The sequence below is a fragment of the Gordionus sp. m RMFG-2023 genome, chromosome 2 (genome assembly GCF_954871325.1).
Source record: "Gordionus sp. m RMFG-2023 chromosome 2, tfGorSpeb1-WG-v2, whole genome shotgun sequence".
Taxonomy (NCBI): domain Eukaryota; kingdom Metazoa; phylum Nematomorpha; class Gordioida; order Chordodea; family Parachordodidae; genus Gordionus; species Gordionus sp. m RMFG-2023.
In genome coordinates, this window is record NC_088776.1 from 1,312,018 (window position 1) to 1,339,105 (window position 27,088).

At 33.1% G+C, this 27,088-nt stretch overlaps 1 protein-coding gene across 3 annotated transcripts; it reads left to right on the plus strand.

Moving 5' to 3' along the window:
* Nucleotides 1-26,644, plus strand: LOC135925373 (uncharacterized). Of its 3 annotated transcripts, none has more exons than XM_065460653.1 (6): nucleotides 1-155; nucleotides 7,835-8,311; nucleotides 16,614-16,711; nucleotides 22,257-23,849; nucleotides 24,028-24,979; nucleotides 25,866-26,644. In XM_065460653.1, the coding sequence occupies exons 1-6, from the start codon at nucleotides 49-51 to the stop codon at nucleotides 26,599-26,601; spliced, it is 3,963 nt and encodes a 1,320-aa protein (XP_065316725.1). In that variant the 5' UTR covers nucleotides 1-48; the 3' UTR covers nucleotides 26,602-26,644. The 3 variants fall into 3 exon arrangements, with proteins under 3 accessions (XP_065316725.1, XP_065316726.1, XP_065316727.1); XM_065460654.1 differs by having other exon boundaries at nucleotides 22,257-23,834; XM_065460655.1 differs by lacking the exon at nucleotides 1-155 and adding an exon at nucleotides 6,426-6,447.
* Nucleotides 26,645-27,088: the final 444 nt, after the last annotated feature.

Here is a 27,088-nt window from a genome sequence, read left to right on the forward strand (position 1 = left end):
TTTAAAATTTGGAAAAGTTTAAGAAACTAGCGCTATGTAATAATATAAATGCTAGTTCTTGATCTAAAGCATCTTGATGAAAAAGAACGAGATAAAATTCTAAATGTTCTAAAAAGGAATGCCGATTTGCAAAGGAAAGATTCACAAAGATTAGTGTAAGCCAATAAAATTAATTAAAACGATTTTATAATATATAAAATTTTGAACATCCCCTGATCCTATTAATATTTATAGATTTCATTAATTGTTACCTTAAAATATATATATTAACAATAGTATTTTTTTAATTACTGAAAAACCTATATGCAAATCTAAATTTTCTCTTATTTAATAGATTTATCTTATTCATTCTGGATTCTGGCACTTATGTAGTTTTATTTTCAGAGATTTGAATATGGACTCTATAGGGTCTTGATTATGAATATTCTTTTAAAAACTGTTTCTGGTTCCAAAAATTTTGAAAGGCAGGATCAGATGCCTAAATTTGATGTTGTTACAATGCTTCTAATTCTGACGAAGCAATCAAAAAAAATTTAAACAATAAATAAATTAAAAGGAATCAAACACCATTTTAAACAATAAAAAATACTTATATAAAAGAAGTTCTGATTCCAGTTCCAAACATTTATTTTTTTTTTGAATGAATTTAACCCTGTTTATTATTTTATTTATAGGTATCTTGCATTTTTTAAGGGGCAACTTGAGTTAAAGTTATTATTAAGTTTCAAAAATTATCGTTAATTTGGGAGCAAATTGTTTCTTAAACTATTGTTATTTTGAAAAATTTGGCTGTAGGTGCTCCAATATATGGTTAGCCTTATCCTAATTGGACCCGTTCAAATTCCAGTTTAACATATATTCCTTATTTCTTAAACAAAAACTCCAGCTATAAATTTTTAAACACAATTATACTTACTTTTTAGGTACATATTCATGATAAAATTAAGCCCTTTTTAGAGCCTTCGATATTTATAACATATATATATATTTATTTTATATTATTTAGTAATTTTACATATCTTTTATACTTGTTTTAATATTTTAGTGTTTTATCATTTTTTTTAAAATAAATAAAAAGTATAAAAAAAATAAAAAATTTATCAACAATTTATACAAAATTAACAAAAGAATTTTTTTAAACCATTTTAAGCTAGCCTATAAAATGCACAATAACTATAATCGGCATTAAAAATATAATCCACTAAAATGCAAATTAAATTAAAAATAATAAGATTGATAATTGGGTTATACTTAGGTCAAATTAATGTAATTAATATATAATTTTCTTACGCTTATTATCTTAGAATATTTTAAAAAGAAGAAAATAGGAAGATAGGAATTATAAATCTAAATTTATTGCAAGCTAAACTTTACAACAAATATTATTGCCTTTACACAAATTAAGGATGAATAATATTACGCCATTATCAGTTATTTTTTTTTAAAAAAAGCAGGTTTTTAAAAATAAAAAGACCTACCATGTTACACATCATTAACTTCTTTGAGCAAACTTTGACATATCCATCCTCTAAACAAAAAGTTTTTTTTTAAAATAAATAATTGCTTTTTAACTGTCGACGTTCGGTATGTTATTCTTTTTTTTTTTACTATCTATTGTATAGATAATAAATTATAATATTGTATTTGTAATTTTATTTCGTTTTTTTCAATAAAATATTGATTTTTATCGTTATGTTAATTTTTTTTTATTACATTATTTTAATATTTTTTTTTATTTTTCTTCCTTTTGACCGAAAGAATAAAGAACATTTTTTTTAAAAAAAAATGGAATAGAAAGGTGGGGGCATAGTGGGACATATATTGTAAATCGTCTTCTTGCTTATCGAACGCGCCTTATAGATTAGAGTGGCATTACCCAACTACGATTTATGCTTTCTTGTGGGTTTTATTCAAATAAAAAAATATCCGTTATCCGTAACTGGTTTTATCCGAAATTTTCGAATACGAATAGCTCGTTGATTTGAATTAGATAATTTATTATTTTTTTGTAATGTAAATTTTTTTTTTTGAACGTGTTATAATATTTTATTTTTTTTTTCTTTGTTTGTAATTTGGTTTTATTTTATTTATTTTTTTCTTTGTTGTAATTGGCTTTATTTTATTTTATTTTATTTTTCTATATAAGAAGCACCTGAATTTTTTATCGATAAATATAATAATTATGATAATATTATTTTAAAAAAAAAGATAAAATAAATTCAAAGATAGATTATGTAATAAAGTAGTGAGCCAGCTGTCTTTTGAAAAAAGGGCAGCCCCCCCCCCACCCTCCCATCCACTCTCGTTAAAATCCGTATGGAGGGAAGGAATGGAAAGGAAAGAAAAGACGAAGAAATTTTTCTTATCCATTTGCACGATAAATTTAAATATCTATGAATGCTGCAAAGATATCTCCATGTGTTAATTATATTCCGTAAAGAAACAGAAGTATTTTCTTAGTTGTTTTTTTTTGGGGGGGGGGGGTCAAAAAACCCATACCTATTATATATTTTCTTTTATCGGATCAGCTGATATACGATATCTTCATTTTTTTTTTGGTCAAAATTGAGGAGGATCAAAATTTTTGGCTTCTTATTGTTGTATTCAAAAAGAAATCTTTTCACCAATTCCAAATATCACAGCTATAACCCCCCCCCTCTTCGCCAACCCCCACCCCATTTTTTAAGATTTTTCATTCCATCTTAGGAGACGAATTCCCATCGAACCCAAAAGTCTAACCGACCCGAAAGATTGATCTGGCCACTCAAATCAACAACTCTAATTATTCGAACCGTAGCCATTTTCGGTTTGGATAAAAATAACGGGTTATGCTTTCGGTAATATCCGTTCGAGTTGAACCTTTATAAACCGGGTTGGACTTCTTTCGCATAATGAAAAGAATTAGAATTATGTGCAGAGAAAGGTCACCCGAGACCCTTACACAAAAGCCACTACAGATTATTTAATTTATTTATTGCGCCCACAAATATAACTAATAATCTTTCGAAACATTTAGGGTATTCCCTGGACTTCGAACCGGTTTAAAAGCCTTTTCATTTAGCGGTTCGAATCGGTTCAAGCTAAAAAAAAATAGTTATAACTGTTCCGGTCTTGTAAAGGATAACTGTTACTACCCCCCTATTCCCGCTTTTTGGAGCTGTACACAAAGGTATCGTTCTACTGATACATAAAATTAGATTTTGGATGTTTCGAGTGGAGTTACATAGATTTGATAAATATTACGAGAATTCGTATTTGTGTGTATGTCAAATCAGCTGATTTGCCTCGTCCTTTAGACTTGTCGACGCCTTCGGCTCAAAAAATAGGATTTAAACGAAGCGACTTATCTGACGCAAAAGCGTAAAGGCAACAAATCGCTAGCACTCATTTTTTTAAATTATTATTACTATTATATGGATGCGACATTTCACGATTTTTACGAAATTAAAAGAAAGAATGAAAGAAAGAAAGAGAAAAGAAAAATATTTTGCGATTTTTACCACCACCTAATTATACCTCTTTTAAATTTGCTAATGGTTATTTTAAGTTTTTTTTTGCTATTATTTGAATATACATATATATATAATAAACCACAAAACATGTCCATAAATTATAATCAAAAATAATAATATAATATTTTTGTATGTTCCCATGCCTTTTTAATATTTTATTTTTGTATGATGTATGATAAGTATTAATAGAAACTAGTAGAAATAAAAAGTATTAATGACAAATAATTCATAATAATAATAGACTCAAATAATAATATCGAAAAATTATTGATAAATATTGATATGGGATTATTTATTATTAGTTATCGATTGGTTATGTGAATGATTATAAAATACAAATGTGAAATGGAAGAAATTGAAGAAATTGAATTTGTTTTTTTTTATAAATATGAAGAGTTGCTAGAAAAGTTCCCTAGAGTTAGCGACATTCTAACATTACATGCTGAAAGGTGTCGAAAAATCATCAAAAATAATGTCAGTCACTAAAAAGGTATTTTTATCAAGAAACTAAGAACAAGAGAAATGGCCGAGCCCTAAGACCTCCACAATTCTCCTATTTAATTGGCTGAAAAAATGAAAAAAACAGGAATTGAAACAATCTTAAGGGGGTGTTTAGTTCGGGGGTTAGTGTGATCATGCTGAGTTTAGAAATAAGTTTGGCTTAGGGTTAGAGATGCCTTGAATCTTCGGACCGGTCAGGGTTCATTCCTCCTGATTTCATTGGTCCCTTCAATGAATGTCACAGTAAGGCTATCTTAAGATTAACTGTCAGCCCATCTCCCGCGACAGACTTAGCATCACTATCGATCAGTTACGTTTTCCTTGAATAATCTAAATAACCTTATTTTTGGCCAAAAACAAAAAAAAATCAGCCAATACGCCAGGGAGTCATTTTTTCCGCGTTTATATTTTACATTTTATGGCTCTATCAAAAACCAGCGATTCCGACCGAACCCTTAAAAAGAGGGATGAAAGTAGAAATCATATTGAATTTTCGTTAATTTATTTTGTCACGTTTTTTAAAAAAATTTCCCCTCCCCCCCTTTTATTTTTTCTTTCTCATTTTTTAATTCGAAAATTAATTTAGATATATTTTTTTATATATTTTATTTATTAATATAAAAAAATTATATTATTTTTAAATCCAAAAGGTAAAATGAAAAATCAAAAAAAAATATATTAATTATATATATAAATAAATATAATTAATTTTATTTTTTATTGAAAAAATAGGTAAAAAATAATCGATATATTAAATATTAAATAAAATATTTAAATTTATTTGGTTTCCGATAGATAATTTATAATATAATATTATTTATTACCCACCCCTAAAATTAGGGTCGAATACACCTTATTTAAATCGATTATTTTATAAAAAAAAATTAAATAAATATTAAAACCGGTGAATACGGATAGTTGCCGGTTTTCGGTTTCGGATAACCAATCCATCCCGGGTTTGAGGGGAAAAATACAGAGAATTTAACCCCCTGTTATTTTACGGTTAGCGCGAATTCGCGGTGAAAAAAAGTATTCAAAAATATGATGTAAATGAATGGTTAGCTTAATTGAATTGGGTGTGCAAAGTAGCATTTGAGTATTTTTTTTTAGAATTGAATCCTCGTTTTGTTTCTAGAATTAGTCAACGTTACCGATTAACCTCATTTAGCTTCTCTTTGGATCCAATTAAGTTTATATGAGATCAGGTATTTTAACTTCATGAGTCCCAACTCTAACTCAATATTTTATCCAGAAATGTGTAGTCCTAATCCTCGAGATTTTCTCTAATAGATATTTAGACCAATCTTTCAGGCAAGGGTAATATTTTTTTCTGGATAAAATATTGAATACGTAACACTGATATCGAATATCTGTTGTGCGCAGATGCAATAGACATCCGAAAGATCTAATTTTAAAGACTCCTTCATTCCTTGATGATTGTACCAAAGTCCTCGTCGCCAATTCTGCGAACAGGTTAGGTAGGATATCTCGGTACCGAAGTGATGATGCAATAAGATTGACAGATAAGAGGATTAATTGACAAAAGGAAATTTTAAAATGGATTATCACTTTACGAGCTAGTTTTTTTCGCGAAACACCTGGTTTCTGATTTAGCTTTAATTACATTTGATCTATCTGATGCAATTACATAGATTATGCATTCATAATGATGCATTTGAAAAGCGTCGTTGAATGCAAATCAGCTGGAGCCCGCCATTTTGGTAACCCGCATAGCAATTATTCTCATGTCAAGAAACGTCTATTAAAATTGATAACTTGCTTCCTTTAATCTCGATGATCAGAGCAAATTCCTTAATAAAGTTTGCGTCAGGTTATAGGAAGTAAATTGGCCTCTCCTTATAAAATATTTTTTTTAATAATGATTACGGGTAATCAAAATGGCGTCCTCAGCTGTTTTTCATTCATGTACACTTTTAATGAATGTACCGTCAATCATTGATCTGACGTAGCTCTTCTACCACACCAATATTATCTAGAAATTTTAGGTGTGGGACATTCTAAATTTAGAAAAAGGATGGATTATTATAATGAGTTTTGGGGGGGGGGGGGTTGAATGCTTGGCTTATTTTATGAATCTAAATTTTATGAAGGGAAAGAGGATTTAGGAGTATCAATTTTTCTAGGTGGAATCACGTGGTTTATCATCTGTTTCTCCAAAATTCTCTCCCATGTCTATCTCTAACTTTCCTGAAGTTTTTTTATAATTTCAAAAATTGCTCGATAAAATTTAAATATAATTTTATAAAGCAAGTTTTTAAAATATAAATTTAAAAATTAAAAATTATAAATAAAATTTTTAAAGTGAATTTTTTTTTATATATATATAGCTCATTGCTTGATTACTTTTTTCTAGATAGGAGCGCGTTACCGCTACCGATGCCGCTATTCCTATTAGCTACCGTTACTTTAAAAAGTATCGCTTTTACTTTAACAATTCTGCCTTTAAAGCTTTTAGAGGAAAATGACTATTTATATGTATATATATATTTTGGAAAGATCATTATTATATGGGATAGATGATATTTTCTTGTTCAATGAGAAGGCCTATGAACTACGTAGGAAATAAGGTTGAGAGTATGGAAATGATGGGGCAAACGTTAATGGGGCCATAAAGTTAGATCCAATATGTAGAAGTATAATAAATTATATTAAAAGAGATAGCATGCATGAATAACATAAAGTGGAGAGAGAGAGAGATTGAAGGAGCTTACCAACCAGAAAAAGGAATCTAACATCAATTAAAAATATTATATAAATAATTATAATAACGAATAATATCTTTAATATTCGTTAAATAATCAAAAATAAAATTTATAATAATAATCATCATAATAATAATAATTAGAAATCGTCATAATTTTCCCAAGGTTTCCTACATAATAAAAAAAGGCACTAAGGCGTGAAAAGAGGTGTTTATCGCTAATCTAATAAATGAAAATAATTACTAATAATTTACTAAGTATTTTTGGTATAATATAACCCTATATTTTTGCCAAATTAAATTATTATTTGGGAAAATTTAGTTTTTTTGAATTAATATCAAATTAGAAAGGAAAAAAAATATATTAAAAATGGATTAATATAATATAATATATATATATGTGTGTGTGTGTGATCTGATTTAAAAGATTAATTTTATTCATCTAAAATCCTAATGATTTTTATTATATTAAAATTTAATAATATATTTATTAATGAATCTAATTAATATTGGAAAAAAAAATGTAATCTCAAAAGTAAACCAACCAATCACCGATATTTATATTTTTTTTTTAGATAAAAATGATTGGACAGGATAGGGGCAAAGAAATTGTTTTAATAACTTTAAATTAAAAATCTAATTTAGTCGTTAATTGGTTGGTAAAGGTTGAAGGAAAAATAATTGTTTTTCGTTTTTTGTATACCAATTATATTTTTATTAAACTTATTTGTATTTATAAATTGATATGTTATATATATATATTAATGGTCTACGAAATATACCATTAGGAAACCCAGAAGAGTTTGCATTTTTTTTAAGCTTTTTTTTTGTAAAACTCTATAATAAACTTACTTATTCAATCGATAGTTATAAGGGATTTACTAGCAATTTACAGTTATATCCGACCTAGCCGGAGGTAAGATGGTTTGGACCGACCCCCCTGGGTCTAACCAGCTGGGGTTTAGCCTATCTGGAACCGCCAGGACCAAACCCCATTTTTTTTATATAAAATTGGGAATTGGCCCTTAACGACACGGCTAGATTTAAAATTAATTTTAAATTTTAACTACAATATTTATTTATTTTTTTAAAAAAAAAGAGATTTGAAGGCCGAGATAAAGCGCCTAAAGGTGAGGGGGGCTCTTAGACCGGGAGCGGATGGCGACCGATCCTGCAGGCGATGCCGTAAAAGGTTGGGTTACATATTCGATACCGGCGCGATATGCCCCAGGTGCCTGGCTAAGGTTTGCAAAGAGTGCCGCCACTATTACCTACCCACCAACGGGAGAGGCGCGGCGTACGTCGCCCAACGAGACTACCCCGAGTCGGCGGAGTTTAAGGGCTCACCAATCCTCAACGGCCACATCGACGACGAGGAGGAGAACCCAACTTTCGCGAATGGCGTGGGTGAGGCAAAACTCCAGAATGATCATACATTCCTCAGGGATCTGACTCGAAGATTTAGCCATTTCGGGTCCGAACAATTTGGCGGGGACTACGATTCGTCGAACGCGCGAAATTTTGATCGACAACCCTCATTCGATAGATGGGTTTGCGTGTTGTGCTACAAACTCATGTAAAAATATAAAATTAATAATTTTTTTTTAAAAAAAAAAACCAAAATTTTTGATTAAGAAGCCGACATTAGTTCATTTAGCTGTTTTATACCGAAGACCTGCAAACTTTGCGGACCGAAAAAATGACATATGACTTTTAAAAACCTGGAATTCGGTCCTGGCCTAAAATTTTGACCTCTACAGGTCTCCTGTGTCATATTAATTCGTAGCTTTCTCGTATCTTTATCTAGAGACTACTTTCGGTTTAAAAGAAATTTGGATGGGGGTTAAAATTAAAATCGTCAATGGCTTGGGGCGGGAGGAGACCGGAAGAATCCTCTCTCCGCCAATCAGATTTCATAAAAATAAGAATTATTTTTTTTTATCAAAAGCGATTGATATTATTAGTATTATATACCTCTGGGTTAGGGCCGGGCAGGGATTTTATTTTAAAATCGTAAAATAAACGAAGATCAGCTGATGCCACATTATTTAGCCGATCCGATACTTTGGCCCGATAATCGATATCGTGCGGGGTCGGCCGATACATCCGACATTATGACACCCAATATCCGAAAAGATATATTATATTAATTTGAAGCCAAGATTTATATTTTTCATAAATATGAAATTTATAAAACTCAATTTTATTTCTCACTTGTCAGTTAATTAGATTTAGAACATTTTTTTTTTGAGTAAATTTAATTTTTTTTCTATATTAGTTCTGCTTCTGACTTCAAGACTTAAAAATCTCTATTTTTTCAGAGTTGTTAAAGGATTCTAGATATAAAAATGTGGTATCTGTATCTGTATCTAGATAGATTTTTGATCAAAATATCTGTATCTAGATATTATTTTAGACGATGTATCTGTATCTAGATCCATTTTTTATTAAAATTAGCTTAATAGCCTATGGTGACGGGTTCTAAAGGGTTAGGGCCCCCAATCCATCACAACATTATTTCGGCCAATCAAACTTGTAAGCCCCTTTAAAAGTTATGTTTACTAATGGCATATATATATATCAGTCAGAACCTATACAATATATTTTTTTAAAAAATCCGGTCGGGCCTAAAAATATATAACCCGGACCGGACCGAAAAGATCTTTGATAAAGAAATTCCGGGTCGAGCCGGGACGGGTCGGGTCAGGCCGCTTAAATGGTATCCCTGCAGGTCTCCGATATACATATAAAATTAATATTAATTGGTCTCCGAGAGCAAACATTTGGGCGCTTCCCTCAACGGAAGACCTTCTGGCTAAGGGAATGATGAGAATGGTAAAATCATAAAAAAAAATATCGGTCGAAATCTCTCTCTTTCCCTAAATTTTGTCCAATCACGTTCCTTTTATTTTGTGGCAAATCAAAAGTTGTTTTTAAAATTCTCTCTCGCTTGTATGGAATATTTTAAATCCCTCCATAATCCCATTTTTTTGGGAATTAATCACCCCCCTAAAAGCTAAGCTCATTTCAAACGAGAACACTGTTATAATATATATATAAAAAAATAATAATATATATTAATTCGGTGGAAACATTAATTGCTTTTTATAAGAACGCTTTAAAAAAAATTCACAATCTAAGTTTTAAATATAATATTAATTTTCCTTTAATTTATATAAAACATAGCGAAAAAAATAAATGAAAAGAAAGAAAGAGAGAAAGAAATGAAAAGAATAGAATAGAAACTATCCTTTATAATTATAATGGCGGAACAAAAATGGGGATGGGGCGTGAAAAAAAAATACTATGAACGAGCGATTCAAATAACGCGTTTCGAATTTTAAAGTTCGCGTTATCCGCTCCGATTTAAACTAAAGAAACGCTTTATGGAAAAACGCTTCCGCTAAATTTGAAAGGCGTGTCAGATCGAAACGAAAAAAATATAATTAAATCTCAGAATATTCCCCCGTTAATTTGTCAAATTTCTTATTTTATTTTTTTGGTGTATATATCGATTTTATTTTTTTTCGTGAAATTAAGTTGCTATTTGATATACTTCATTTACTTCATTAATAGTTAAGAGATGATATATATCTACACTAGGGCAAGGGCCCTCTTACCAGCAAATCAAAAAGTTCTAAGAATATCGAAAAATTGAAAGAATTTTCTGGAACAAAACTAAGTTTGTACATTTTACTGTACTTCTTTTATTAGTTAAGAAATGATAATTATTACTTCATTAATAGTTAAGAAATGATATATATCTTCTCTAGGGCAAGGGCCCTCTTATCAGCAACCAAAAAGTCTAAGAATAAATTGAAAGAATATCCTGGTACAAAACTAAGTTTGTACATTTTACTATAACTTCATTTAATAGTTAAGAAATGATAATTAGGTGTCAAATATCTCCTTTTGGCCAAGAGCCCTCAGCAGCAAAAAAGTCTAGGAATATCGAAAATTGAGAGATTTATTTTTAAAAAAATCAAAAAAAAATCTTCTCCTCCTAAATTTTTGATTAAAATCATGAAAGATTTTTTTGTTTTTTGTTTTGCATTAAAATTCACAAAAGATTTATTTATAAAAAAATTATAATTTTAAAATTAAAATCATCCAAATATATAACATTTTCGAAAAAAGAAATTTAGAAATCAATTTTAGATAGCATTTCGAACTCTGCCTCTGACACTAACGAGTCAGGTGCCTCATTGAAATAACTTCGGTGGGGTGGAGGTGGGGCTTTTTTAGTCAAGATACATTAGTCCGCATCCATTTTTTAAATTTAGTCATCAGGTCGGTCTTAGCGTATAGGGGGGAGAGGGGTTAAGAGGGAGAGCGCTGATATAAGGTCCTTTAGTGTTTTTTTCTAAATATTGGAATCATGCTCGATGCATCCAATGGGCAACCTATCCAGATTATCGTATTCCTTGCAAGAACGTTTCACCGTTTACCTCGAAAATTTTAAAATTAAGTATCTTGTTAGGGGAAGCATGACGGACGTTTCTGACACCTTAATCAAGATCATTTATATAATAATTGGTATGATAGATAGATCTAGATTGATTGAGGAAAGGGGGATCAACTGCAAATGGAGGAATCATGACAGAAGGAGAAGAACGGTGTGAGGAAAGAATGGAAGGAACGTAGTCCATCCTCATAGTCATCATTTTCCGATGTAGGCCTATTTCGAAAACGAATCAAATATTCGATTTATTTAGAATCCGAATAGTAAATTTATTCGCTCTTTTCGAATACAAAAACCGAAATTGTTTAATTCCACAATTTGATTATTCGACGGATAATTTGAATATTCGATTAATTATTCGAATAATTCGGGATAATTATTATAATAAGATTTTGATAAAAATTTGAATCGTCCGTCAATTCTATTCGATAACCCTTCGTGCTATTCGAACCGCATTTGTTTTTTTAAAATCTATTAACCTTCTCCCTCATTCATTCATAGTTATGCGAAATTCGCGACAAATTATACGATATATGCTATTTTTATATACATCGGCGCGAATTTCGCGCCTAACTGTGTATGCATGGCAATGACACATAGTAATAATACCTAGACTGACGACGCATTCATAATAACGCATTAGAAAGCGTCGTAGAATGCAAATCAGCTGGACCCGCCATTTTGGTAACCCATATAGTAATTATTCTCATGTTATAAAACTACTATTTTAATAAAAGTTTGCGTCAGAATATAGATCACGGGTAATCAAAATGGCGTCCCCAGCTGTTTTTCATCGATGCACTCTTTTAACGAACACCTCGCTAGGTATTATTATTATGTCATTTGATGCGCGTTGTAAGATGTTAGAAAGCCCAGGAAGAAAAGCTTAGAATTCCAGAATTTGCTGAGGGGGGGGGGAAGGTGCCGGGTCACGTGAGCGGAAAAGGGAATGGATAATAGTTTACAAAAATGATAGAAAAGGTAATTTTTAGTATAAATTTATAAATAATAAATTTACGTGTTATTATTTTTTTGTAAAGAAAATAATTTAAAAAAAAATAATATTCCATTTTTCCTCTGCGATAAAAAAAAAATTTTTTTTTTCTGCCTTTAATGACAACATTGTGTAATTATAGATAATTGGTGTTAAAAATTAAAATAATGAACTGAAATAAAATGTACTAGATATGATCGATATACGTTTTTTTTTGTTGTTGCTTAATAAAGATGAATGAATTGTGGCCTATAACTCGCGATAATAATTAATGAACCGGTTTCTAAAATCGGTTCGGATATGATATAACCGACAAAATATCCGGAAGTTTTCTTTAAAAATACAAATTATCTCTTAACTCAAAATAATAATATATGAACCGCTTTCTAATATCGGTTATCGGATCGGGTATGATATAACCGACAAAATATCCGAAAAAAATTTTTCCCTTTAATGACAACATTATATAATTATAGATAATTGGTGTTATATATATTATATCTATAAATATATAAAATTAAAATAATGAGCTAAAATAAAATCTACTATATATGATCGATATACGTTTTTTTTGTTGTTGCTTAATAAAGATTAATTAATCGTGGCCTATATTGGATCTCTTTGCTAGTGGAAATAATTTATGAACCGGTTTCTACTATCGGTTATCGGGTCGGATATGATATAACCGACAAAATATCCGAAATTTTATCATATTTATAAATCTTTTAACTCGTATAATAATTTATGATCGGGATCGGTTATAGGGTCGGATATGATATAACCGACCAAATATCCTGAATAACTCGTATAATAATTTATGAACCGGTTTCTAATATCGTTTAGGGGTATGATATAAGACCAATATCCGAAAATTTTTTTTAAATACAAATTATCTCTTAACTCGTAATAATAATTTATGATCGGGTTTCTAATATCGGGTCGAATATGATATAACCTACAAAATATCCGAAAATATCGGGTCGGGTATGATATAACCGGCAAAATATCCGAAATTTTTTTTTTAAATACAAATTATATCATAACTCGTAATAATAATTTATGAACCGGTTTCTAATATCGTTTATGGGTATGATATAAGACCAATATCCGAAAATTTTTTTTAAATACAAATTATCTCTTAACTCGTAATAATAATTTATGATCGGGTTTCTAATATCGGGTCGAATATGATATAACCTACAAAATATCCGAAAATATCGGGTCGGGTATGATATAACCGGCAAAATATCCGAAATTTTTTTTTTAAATACAAATTATATCATAACTCGTAATAATAATTTATGAACCGGTTTCTAATATCGTTTAGGGGTATGATATAAGACCAATATCCGAAAATTTTTTTTAAATACAAATTATCTCTTAACTCGTAATAATAATTTATGATCGGGTTTCTAATATCGGGTCGAATATGATATAACCTACAAAATATCCGAAAATATCGGGTCGGGTATGATATAACCGGCAAAATATCCGAAATTTTTTTTTAAAATACAAATTATATCTTAACTCGTAATAATAATTTATGAACCGGTTTCTAATATCGGTTATAGGATCGGGTATGATATAACCGACAAAATATCCGGAATTTTTTTTTAAATAACAAATTTTATCCCATTATTATGATTAGGAATCGAATAATAAATCCTTCGGGGAAAAATGATAAAAATTCGATCCGAAAAATTTTTCAAATAAGCGATCAGGTAAAGCGATTCAAAAATCGCTCCGTTTGAGCCGCGTTTTTTTTATAAACGGCTAAGTCCGTATTTTATGCGGAAAAATGATATCCGAGCTTGAACGATTTTACTTTTATGGTCACAAAAGGTTTCGGACCCATCTTAGCGAAATCTTGAGGCGTGGGCGATATTATTTTTTCTGGCTAAAATATTGAGTTAGAAGCCATTTTTTTTAAAAAAAAATCGGCTAGCGGGGTTTTTCGCGTCGCGAATGATAGATGCTAGGGAAAATACCATATGTTTTTATTTTTTGAATTTAGGAAAAAATTTTTTTTTGTCCAAATTCCCCTTAACGTATAAATCAAAGAAGATAAAAAAAAAATGGATCTCTACCCAAAATGCGAAAAAAATGATTATGATTTGGATTGGCGTGATTATAAACAGTTGGAATATTATAACAGACGGGTTTAAAAGGGAATGGGTTAAATGGTCAAAAATGTCCCGGAAACCGCCCGCCCCCCCCACCCCTCAAGAGATCCGCCATTGTTTTTCTTTCGATTTCGAGATCATTTCCCAAATATCTTAATTTTATTGGATGGGAAGGTGATCGACGCAATTTCTTTTTTTTCGACGATATTATATTGATTAAAACCGAACCGGTTTTGAACCGACCCGTTAATTTATACCGTAAAACTTTGGCCAGACCCGAAAGACGAACCGTAAAATTATTCTCTATCCGGTCTGGACCCTAAAAAAATGTTTCTCGCAAATTGCCCAGCTCGTTATTTTTTTTCTTCTTAACCAGGCTAGCGGAGCGAGCTTTTATCCCAAACCCGCGAAGTGCGAATCTCAACTCGCCCATCAATTCCGCTAGCCGGAGTGGAAGAGGTGGGGGGGGGGGGGCTAAAAGATTTTTAAACATAAGGCGGTTGGCGGGTTAGAAATATTTCATAAAACAATGGATGGGCGGCCATTCGGGTTAAAACCCCGTCTATCGCTGACCTCGAATAGTGAGACCACTCGGCCAAAGTTAGTTATCCTTATGTGTTGATCACCTCATGTTTGCGAATTTATATTATGAAGAACACCATTTTGCCCCGCCCATCTTAGACCTCTAACAGTTAACCACTCGGCCAAAGTTATTCACCCTTTTAAATCGATCACCTCATGTTTGATATTAAGAACGCCATTTTGCCCCTGCTCATTGTAGACCTCTAACTCGTATTTGCAAGAAGCCATATTTTTTTTTTAAAAAAATTTTTATATTTTTGTCCCGAAAAATGATTTTTGAAAGTCATTAAAAAAATTTTTTTCAAAAAAAAATATAATAAATTTTTAAAAAAATCTTTATTTTTTATAACCAAAATATATTTTTTTAATGGCGTTTTCTTGATATTTTAAAAATTAAAAAAGAGAGAATAAAAAAAATCTACTACTACTATAAAAAAAATTTTTTTAAAAAGGATTGACAAACTTTTTAATGTTCGGTTTTTTTTGAATTTTGAATGGTTTGTTTTTTTTTTTAAAAAAAAAAATAAAAATAATAATGACAAAAAAAGAGGAATTGGAGAAAGAGGAAGGAAAACGATCGATTTTAATGAGAAAATATGAAAGGAGGGAAAGAAAGTAAGACAGAAAGGAAGGAAGGAAGGAAAGGAAAGAAAGGAAGGATGGAAAGAAGGAAGGAAGGAAGGAAGGAAGGAAGGAAGGAAGGAAGGAAGGAAGGAAGGAAGGAAGGAAGGAAGGAAGATAAATAAATAAAGAAAGAACGAAAAATAATCGAAATGAAAGAAAGAAAGAAAGAAAGAAAAGAATGAAAGAAAGAAAGAAAGAACGAAAAATAATCGAAATGCTTTATAATATCCATTATTTTTTGCTACCTTACTATCACTTAAATTATTAAAACCATTTTCACTGATTGCATTTTGTCGAGTTCCTTCATTTTTCGTGGGAGGAAAGAAATAAAAAGGAAGTTAATTGTTGTATTATCACATACCATTTCATTAAGTGTTTCTGTTTAATTTAACAAAAAAAAAATTGTAAATATTATTTTAACTTTACTATTTTTACTTTTATAGGAACGGGGTTAAATGATAGCCACTACTACCTTAATGTATTAACATATCAAAATTGTATTTCGTTTATTTTTCATTTTGGATGGGCACTACCAAATTGAAATTATAATATTATATATATATATATATATATCAATGACATATAATAACTACCGAGACCTGACGATGCATTCATTCATAATAATGCATTTGGAAAGCGTCTTCGAATGCAAATCAGCTGGATCCGCCATTTTGGTAACTCATATAATAGTAATTATTCTCGTGTTTAAAACTACTATTAAAATGATAACTTACCTTCCGTCATTATCTCGATGATCGGGTAAATTCTTTAATAAAGTTTGCGTCATGGGTAACCAAAATGGCGTCCCCAGCTGTTTTTCCGTCGATGTACGCTTTTAATGAATGGATAGTCAGTCTAGGTATTATTAGGCGAAAAAAACGGAAGTCTTGCAGACCTTCGAGAAGGAGAATTTATCACGTGATTTCAACTGGTTGGGGTCCTAGTTAGCTTATTTATTTTTTTTTAAAAAAAAATATCCAAACCAGCCCAGCTGATTAATTTCCCGCAATTTTTATATATAAAAAAAAAACAAAATCAATAAAATATTTGTCCTATATTAATTTTCAAATAAATAATTTTTTTAAAAAAAAAGGGATTACGCCTGTCGATCAGGAGAATGGTTCTATCAGAATCCTACGAACCGGAAATATTCTCTCCACTCCTCAAACCCTACTCCCAACATCGATCTAGGTTTCTATTTTTTTTTATTGTAGAAAATTATTAGTATTTTGTTCCTTTTTTTATTTTGAAATATTTAGAGAATGGACACTTACGCCACTCAATTTAACAGCTGATTTTCGATTAAATCTCTATGATCCCGATTTACCCCTGGGGCGGGTTATTATACAGCTGATCGAACTTTTTTAAAACTCATATATGTTTTTGTTCCCTTTTCTATTTTTAAAATATTTAGAGACATGAATTGACGGGTGGACACTTGCGCTACTCAATCTAACAGCTGATTTTCTTCTTCTTTTTTTTGGCTTAATCGTCTATAATCCATACCGCTTATTATTTAACAGCTGATTGAACTTTTCCTTAAAAATCATATTATAATTTAAAAAATAAAGGGAATCGATCCCCATTAAAAAAATATCAAATAAATTTGATCAGCTGTAAAACGAATCTCGACCCTCATCTTAAATTTCGGCCTTTAGACATAATGCATCCGAAAAGTTTTGAAAGGGTAGGGTGGCATAGTTTAGCAATGTCGAGTTAGCGCCAAAAATATTGCGCGATATTTTTTTTTGAGCTCGGACACGTGATTGGTCGGAGAAAATAAAATCGTCACACTACGGCGGAGTCCTCTTACTCATCGCCCGGGGACTGGAATGATGGATTTTTGAAGATTTTGGGAAAAGGAGTAAAGGATTTAGGAAATAAGAAGCGGGTCGGGCGTAAAAACATATGATGATAACCTAGACTGGACGATGCATTCATAATAAGGCATTTGAAAAGCGTCGTTGAATGCGAATCAGCTGGACCCCGCCATTTTGGTAACCCGTGTAGTAATTATTTCTCATGTTAAAAAATCTACTATTATTATCCCGATGATCAGGTAATTTTTTTAATAAAAGTTCGCGTCTGGATATAGGGAATAAATTTGCCGCTCGTTTTAAAATATGTTTTTTTAAAATAATGATTATCACGGGTAACCAAAATGGCGTCCCCAGCTGTTTTTTTTTATCGATGTACATCTTTTAATCTGATTTTCCATCGTCAGTCCTAAGTTATTATTATATGTCATCGGTTACAACATATTTCAAATTCGGTATATCTGGGGACCAGGTGGTAGGTCATAATATCAACTCAATTTTTATATAAAAACAGAATGTCGAATAAAGCAACTCCCATTTCCTAATACCACTATTTAATTTTCTTTCTCATTTTTATAGTGATTTATTTTAAAAATGTCGATTTTTTTTTGTATCACGTGATATAAAACAAACTTTTAATCTAATCTTCTTTTTTTTTTTAGAAGAAAGAGAAAAATAATTTTTTTTCCCCGAAAACATGATTCTTGATCATTGACTCGAAAATAATATCCCGAAAATTTTTTTTAAATATTGATTTGAACGAATAATAATAACCTAGACTGAAGGTATATTCATAATATTACATTTGAAAAGCGTCATTGAATGCAAATCAGCTGGACCAGCCATTTTGGTAACCCATAATATAGTAATTATTCTCGTGTTTAAAAAAAAACTACTATTTAAATTGATAACTTGTTATCTTTATTATCTCGACGAAACAGGCAATTTCTTTAATAAAGTTTGCGTCAGGGGTAACCAAAATGGCGTCCCCAGCTGTTTTTTTTACTGATGTACGCCTTTAATGAATTGCATCGTCAGTCCTTAGGTATTATTGGGACATCGATAAAAAAAAAATTGTATTGCGAAGTTCATTATTGTCAATTGATTTTGAAACTTTTATTATTTTTTTTGAAAAAATAATTTAATTTTTAATGGCCATTTTGTGATACGCGACCTAATATAAAAGTATCGTTTTTATCTATCAGGTTACACTTCAAGGTTAAAACGATACTATTTAAAAGTATCGTTTTTAATCTATCATGTTACAATTCAAGTTTAAAACGATACTATTTAAAAGTATCGTTTTAAAATCTATCATGTTACACTTCTATCGTTTTTAAAAATAATGTTACACTTCAAATTTAAAACGATACTTTTTTTTTGTATTTCGAAATTGTTAGCAAATGACTTTACTAAGGATATACTTCTCTTTTTTTTATCCCATACTTTTAAAGAACACAAATGTAATATCTCTAAATAAAAATAAATAAAAAATGAATGTAATTGCAAATTACATCTAAAAAAAATATATTAAGAAAACTATTACGCAAGCCCTGAATATTTTGCTCATAGATGGCACTAAATGTTTGGACATCGAAATTAAACGAAATCTCGAGGCATGGGCAATATTGTTTTCTGGCTAAAATATGGAGTCAGCCGTTTTATAAAAATCGGCTCAAATCGAGCCATTTAACAGCTGAGTTCACCATTTTTTTTCGACGTTCTTTCTGTTTTTTATCTCTTCTTTTTTTTCTAAAATGTCACCCCATATCTTCTCCGTTTCTTCTCCAGGGCGATTTTCCCCTATTTGCGGGAAAGTAGGATGTAACTGGATACCTAGGCCTTTATGGCTTTGGTATCTTTATCTTTATTACTATTAATCAAAAATTTTCGATAATACAAATATAGAAAAAAAAATAATAATGTTTATAAACAGATAATATAAGAGTATTTATATAAATAAATATTGTGGGGATGAATCGTTCTGATGTTTTATTATTGTTTTGAAGATTTTTGATTAATTTGTTGCAAGGTCACCAGAGTAGCATGTCACAGTAGAGTCGGTAAAAATCATGGGCCGTTGACCGTGACTAAGAGCCATTATAGCGCCCATTCCTGCCGCCAACACCTTCTTTGCGTTGATATGCCCGATTGCGTGACTAGGGATGTTGAAAAAGAGGCAGGCTTCGTTGTAAGAAACGGATGTGAATTCGGAGTCCCATAGACAAATCCCTATGTGCGAGTTCGAGGCGTCCGTATAGACCGGTGTATTTACATAGTATCGTAGGGCTAGGGGCTCTTTCATTGCCTCGATTATTATGCTAGCCTTTCGGAAGGCGAGGTAAGTGTCAGTGACCGGAGTGAGGGCTGCATTGTTTATCGTGATGTAGTATGGTGAGAATAGCCTAGACATCCCGGTTATGGTATATGCATAATGGTTGACGACTCCTAGGACCTTGGCCGCTAGATCTCGTCCTAGCTCGAGTTGTTGGTAGGAGTGTTCTGAATATTTGCAGACACTTGTCGAGCCGCCGTCTAAGGAGGTGTTGGCGGCAGGAATGGGCGCTATATTGGCCCTTAGTCACGGTCAACGGTAGGAAAGGAGGATCAAGATCCCTGTCCATAGAGATCGTCGTAACGCAAATTTTACAGAAACTCGGATTAGCCAACTTCACCAGTGTCTCGCAAAATATTAAATGGATCCCATCGGAGGATAACCCAGCCGATGAGCCCTCGCGAACCTGGATGGCCCAGCGGGAACATCTCGACCTATTCGGTGACAGAATCCTAACGGCACAATTAACACTACAGCAGGAGGAAGTTTTTCTCTTCGGGGGGGGGGGGAATCCCATCGAAACTCCTACCTTAATATTCAATCTACCCAGCATGGAAACCACGATATCATACCATTGGGACGCCATCTCAATTAACTCTGGTGACCTTGCAACAAATTAATCAAAAATCTTCAAAACCATAATAAAACATCAGAACGATTCATCCCCACGATATTTATTTATATAAATAATCTTATATTATCTGTTTATAGACATTATTGTTTTCTTTTCTATATTTGTAATATCGAAAATTTTTGATTAATAGTAATAAAGGCATAGGGATACCAAAGCTATAAAGGCGGTATCCAGTTACATCCTACTTTCCCTCAAATAGGGGAAAGTTAAAAGGATGTAGGCCAGTTTTCCCTCTGATTTAACTTTTCCCATTTTTTGACGGTCCTGAGCATCAATATTTGTAAGATTCATCGCTTCTCATATCCGCCAAATATTGACGCTCGGAACCGTCAAAAATCATATATGACAGATGCTTTTTAAAATCAATTAGAATTTTGAAAGAAAAGGATATATACACCTTATTATAGGTACGGTGTCGTTTTCCGAAATTTGTTATTCGTTTTAACGCCACTAAAAAAATAATATAAGATAGGTTTTAGAAAAGATATTTTTTATGGCATATTACCCCTTGCTGGTGTTGTTAAAAAGACCCGATTTGGGTCTAGTGTTGTTAAACGTCCTAACTTTGATCAATCTCTATCGTGACCTCAGTCAAGCTTTTAGCGCTAAAAACATGAATCGAGCCTTCCAAGTCGAGTGCGAGTCTCAGGATCGATTCGAATATTTTTGAATAAAAAACATGGCTTCGCTGTTTTATAGTTGAACTAAAATTAGTTTAATTTAACAAACACTACCGCTAGATGCTAAGATTTTAGCTAAAATAATCTTATGCGTGGGCATCGCATTTCTGCCAGCCTATGTGCAAAACCTTCGGGCTTACATCACGTTATTTTGATCATAATGACTTATATAATACCTAGACTGACGATGACATTCATTTAAAAGTGTACACATCAATGCAAAATCAGCTGGAGACGCCATCTTGGATACACCAATTACGAGAGCCTAATATATTCCTATAACTGATGCAAACTTTATTTAAAGAATTACCGGATCATCGAGATAATTAAAGGAAGCAAGTTATTCAATTTAATAGTAGTTTTTTAAACATGAGAATAATTACTATTATGCGTTACCAAAATGGCGGGTGCAGCTGATTTGCTTTTGACGACGCTTAAAAATGCATTTAAATGAATGAATGAATCGTCAGTCTAGGTATTATACATGTCATTGGGTTAACCGGTAAATTGTAGAATCTTTTCTAAACTCTTAATCAAACTTTCAAAAATGCTCTTCAAAAAAGTAACGGAAAATCTTTGAAGATTTTTTTTTTGATCAAATTTTTTTACCCGGGAATTCATTGGAAAATTCGAAATCCGAAGCGGCATCGGATTTTTTAAACTCTGCCAATAAACGGGTAACCCGATATTTTTTTTGCGCCAAAAGAATATTGCGCGAAAAAAAAAATCCGGGTGACATAGTGTAAGCCTAAAGATTTTGCTGATACCTGTCAAAAAATGATCGAACATCTATTTGACAGATCTCGATGCTAACAATAATATTAGATTTTAGCTAAAATCTTTAATCGGGCCGATTTGAAAAATCGAACCCAAATCGAGCTTTTTAACCAACACTATTCGGTAGGGATCGGCGCAGCCGAAACCGAAATCTCGCGGATCGACCTCCAACTGTCAGTCGGGAGTCCGAAAAAATGACTCTTCTTAAAACCTTCTGCCAATTGTCTATGAAAATTTTTACCAAAAGTTAGATATTAACCGAACATGAAAAAGTAATTTGTTTTTTTTTTTTAAACTCTTATAAAATCACTCATGCTGATAATCTGTGGATCCATAATCATTTGTCAAAAGCGATTATTTTTTTTTGAAAGAATTCAGCTAAGAGCTTCTTTTTTTTTCCTATAATCTTCCCATTCCATTCTCTTTTTGCTTTTGCTCCTCAAAAAAAATATATGAACATCTTCACATCCCCCCCCCCCACTCTGCAATTAAGATAACCTAACAAACGTCGACCCAACACGATTAGGGGGGATCTCGTTCACCCTGGACCACGACAGCATAAATGATCTCCATCTCGTTAAAACGAGTCAACCCGTCAATCACAGTAACTCTCGAGGCGATGACCCTATTTCGTCATTGACTCCTGTCCAGGAATTCGCAAAGCCGCAAGGGGAGGACATACTATATACGAATTACGGCGACGATGAGAAAATGGACGATGAAGATGCCAAAATGGGTGTGAAGGCACGCCATAGCGTAATCATAGAAAACCGGCCCCTTTCTGATATCGAAGAAACTAGGAGTGTTCCAGATATCCTGGAGGATAAAAAAGGGATCGGGGATAGTATAAAAGCCATTCACAGCGACACTATGTTATACCGAGGGACGACAGGCTCGTTGGATGCGGAAGGATCATTACTAAATAGTTTCAGCTTTGGTTTCGGGACCAAGCGCAAGAGTTTCGACAGTGAATCTGGGTCCGCGATCGAACAACCTAGAAGGCGGATTTGGTGGTGGGAAGACGGTAGCGCTAAAGGCTGCGAACTAAATGAGGAGAATCCTTATTCCACTGCCATCGGGTTGAGCGCCAAAGTTCAATCGAATCCGGAAAATCTCGTATCTTCTAAATTCCCCGCCGGTATTACTATGAATTCCATGGGAATATTCACTCTGGACTATGATTATTTTACCCATATGTTATTTTCCAACACGATCCCTAGACTCGAACAGGGTGTGGTTAAGATGTTAGAACCTCCTAGTATGGTCCTCAAGCCCGATATCACTAAGGCCTCGGATTGCCCTTCCATTTCTCAACCTTACTTGATGAAGGCCGCCTCGTATTCGCACCCTATCCGCCCTCTTTGTACTACCAAAATGCCCGTCAACTCCGAATCGTTGGATATAGAAGTTATAACTGCTTCCAAACCCGATTCTAAGACCAAACCGTCATCTCACGTTATCATCCCGCTGAGATACAGGAAAAAACTTTCTTCCATCAGTTCATCGCCGATAAAATACTTGAAGCACTCACTTGTTAAAAATTTTAACGAGAAATTGGCCTTACCCGCCAGGGCTCGAAAGGTTTCCCTGGTGAGGTTGGTCGCATTCAACAAGCTCTACAAGAGCAGCGATGAGCCTGTATCTAAGAATGTTTCCAGCGTTTCGGAATCTACGACAAACTCTCGGTCCGCCAAAATTCCTTACCGGTTTTCGCTACCCGAACCGCTATACAAGATATTCGAGAATGACAGTGGCGACGACAATTCAGGCGGGGATTTCGGAATCATGACCCACAATAATTCGCAACCGAGCCACCTATCCAAAACTCACAAAGCCAGAGGCAATCAACGCAAATTGAGCGATTCCATTATTTCTATGAAGAATAAGCTGAACCTGTCCATACAGAACGCCACCTCGAGGTGCGTTAGCTCGATCAAGCAATTGATCAACATGCCCCAAGCTACAGAACAATTCCAAGTGGGGCATTGTGTTCCGAGGACCAATCTGTTCTCCCGTATATTGTTCCCTTCTCATCGCTCCAAGACTTCCATCTCGGGTGGCTCGAAAGAAGGTAACTCTCTATCAGGTTAGATAAAAGAAATTAAAAATTGAAAAGTGTTTAAAATACGTGATTCAAGTATTTTAAGTTAATTTGAAGGGTAATTTTTCTCATTGTTTCTAATCAAATTTTATTATGTTTATAATCAAATTCTGTTACGTTTATATATTTTATATATGAATCGACATTCCTCAAAAAAAAAAAGAATTTGGAATAATATCGGAAAAATCATCCGACACTCGCGATACCAGCAGTCCGGAACCCGTCGAAGGAATATATTTAAACAAAAAGTCTGAAGAAAATTATCTCAGGACCCGCTTCAATACCGCTGCCAAAGATTCCAATTACGAATCCTCGTTGGAAAGCGGAAACAGCAGTGCGACGACAACTGGAAAACGTTCTACGCTCCGCAAACAGATCGCGGTGGACCAGGGTAACCAGTTTGATAAGACACGGCGCGCCAAGTCGGAGATGTCCGCTCTTCGTCAGATCTCCACTGCCAGCTCAGTTAAATCTTCTCATAGCACCGACACCGACATAGAACTAGCATTCGCCTCCCTGGCTCCAACCCGTGCCTCCCTAGCCTCACCTTCCCCTCGATCCTCTGACAAAAGATTAAGCCACTCGGGAGTATACCCCGTTACCACCGTACACAACTCCGTTGTCTTGGGGGGGATCGATCATACGAGCGGGATGATCTCCTCCCCTCCGTCCACCGCTCATCACCGCATGACAACCGACTCTCTCACCAGCGGCGAACAGGACATTCTTCCCCGCTTCGACAGCTTCGCGCACAGCCGTGATAGAACGTTAGAACTGGCATTCGGCGAGATCTCGCTCGCTTTGCATTACAAGCTGACCCACAAATCCCTCGAGGTCCACATCCTTGAGTGCCGCGGACTAGTCGTCTCCCCCTCGTCCCAAGAATTCCCGAGCAATCATAGCGGTCACTCCATAGGAGGAAGGATATCTACCATGTCCCCGCCCTCGACGAGCTCTCGCCATCATTTTGCCGGCGCGATTTCACCCTTCGCGGCATTTAAATTTAAACGAGCCATCGGTTCCGACTCTCTCAAAGCACGAAAAAGGAGGCATACTACCTCGTCCTCGGCCGTTAATTCAACAGCTTCGCCCCATAGGACCGACGATATAAGCGTGTTAGTATATTTAACCCCTTTCTTTTACACGGGTACAAGCGGGTTTCACTATTACCCACTTTTTCTTTTTCTAAGAACCATGTACAGACCTGAATTTTAGGTAACTTTGATTTTTAAAAAAGTATCGTCCAAAAAAAAAGTAATTCAGTTACATTGTACAAATTACCTTATTCGAAATGTGACCAATAAAAATTAGTCAAATAAATCCTAATAATTTACGTTATAGTTTGCGAACAAAAAGCAGCTATACATTAAAAATAAATATTTATTTTGATACAACAACAAATCGTCGGTATATTTTAAGGATCGGCGGCTAAAAAAAATTTTCCGGTTTTTAAGCCCGACCCGTATTATATTACATGTAAGTTGTTCGATCCGACCCGTAAAAAAAATATTGGGCCGGTTCGACATTTAATTTGAAAACGCTTTAAATATCGTTGTCGATCTCATCAGCAAACCCCTTGCAATGATCATTTTTTTTGGATTCATTGATTCTCCCTTTTTTTTTCGCATAGAAGAGAAAAGGAATATCATTTGAAGATTAATACTTCTTTAAAAAATGTTAGTTACTTTTTAAAATGTTAGATACTTTTTTAAATATTTTTTATGACTAGTAAGATCTCGAAAATCTTATACATTGGGAATTCCTTATCAACCAAATCCCGTTTCTGCGGTTAAATCCTTTTTCTTAAATTTTATTCAGTTACTTTTTTAGCGTCAAGATAACATAACCCCCTTTAAAAAAAAGTAATAAGTTACGGGCGGCAGTTACATTTAAAATTAGTTACAACAAACTAAAAAAAATTTTTGTTATTATTTAAAGTATATGTTTCTCTCCTGGAATAATTACTAAGAATAATGCATGTTAAAAAAATTTTTTTTTAAGCCAATCAGAAATGTCTAAAACAAACCTGTTGATTCCTCAGGCCACCGTAAAAGCCTCCTCTAGCACATCTCATCTGATGTCCGTTCTTTTGAGCAAAACTTCCCCTTTACCTCACCGCCGGCGCAATAAAATGGCGGATAAGTATGACGATCAAGGGGATTCTAAAATAAAATTATCGGAAGCCCATACGTCTCCCAGATCCGACGTATCTGCGACTCGCGTAGTTCCGGTTTATTCCGAGTCTGCCAGTGATTATCAGGACTCCGACAAGAAGCTGCCTACAACCTCCGCATCTAACATCGGGAGAGAATCCACATCCAAGACGATTCCCTCCGTTAACGTTACCCCTGTCTCGAGCACCGTATTCCCTCATCACGATAGATCCCATAGCACGCTACTCACATCTGATGTTAACGAAACTCAGCATTCCATGAGCGTCCCCAACCCTTACGTCAAGGTGTACCTGTTGCCCGATAGAACACGAGCCTCCAAGAGGAAGACGAGAGTCAAGCACAAAACCGGTAACCCCATTTACAACGAAATGCTGGAATACCGGCCCGTTTACATAGATGAACTAAGAAATCGAAGTCTCGAGATAGGAGTCTACCACAGGGAAATATTTGGAAAGAACGTTTTTCTCGGCCAAGTGATCATCAACCTTAATAATTACAAATTTCAAGATTTGCTCCCAAAGTGGTACAAACTCAAAAATCGGGAAAATTCGATAAACCTTTGAAAATTAACTATTTAGAAAAAAAAAATTGTTGTCGGTAATTAGATGCGTAGTTTATTTATATACATAAATTTTTTTTATATATAAAAACAAATTTTGTATCACATTTTCATTTTGTCAATATTTATTTATTTATATTATTTAGAGAAAGTAAAATTTAAATTTTTTTTTTCAAATTTAATCATAAATATATTATTATTATTATCAAATCAAAAAAATATGAAAATTTTTAGAAAATTATTTGTTTCCTCTAAATTGCGACATATTATGTCAGTGTACAAATGCATCCACGAGGTGTATCGAATTCCAAAGTGGGCACGAATAGTGTTGTTAAACGGCTCGATTCGAACCGGTTTTTGAAAACGACTAACTCAGTATTTTAGCCAGATGAGTTTTGTTCTAAGCGTCGAGATTTCGTTAATAAATGTTCAAACCTTTGTTGCCACCTATTGAGCAATATCTTAAGGCTTGCATAATACTTAGCCGTTTA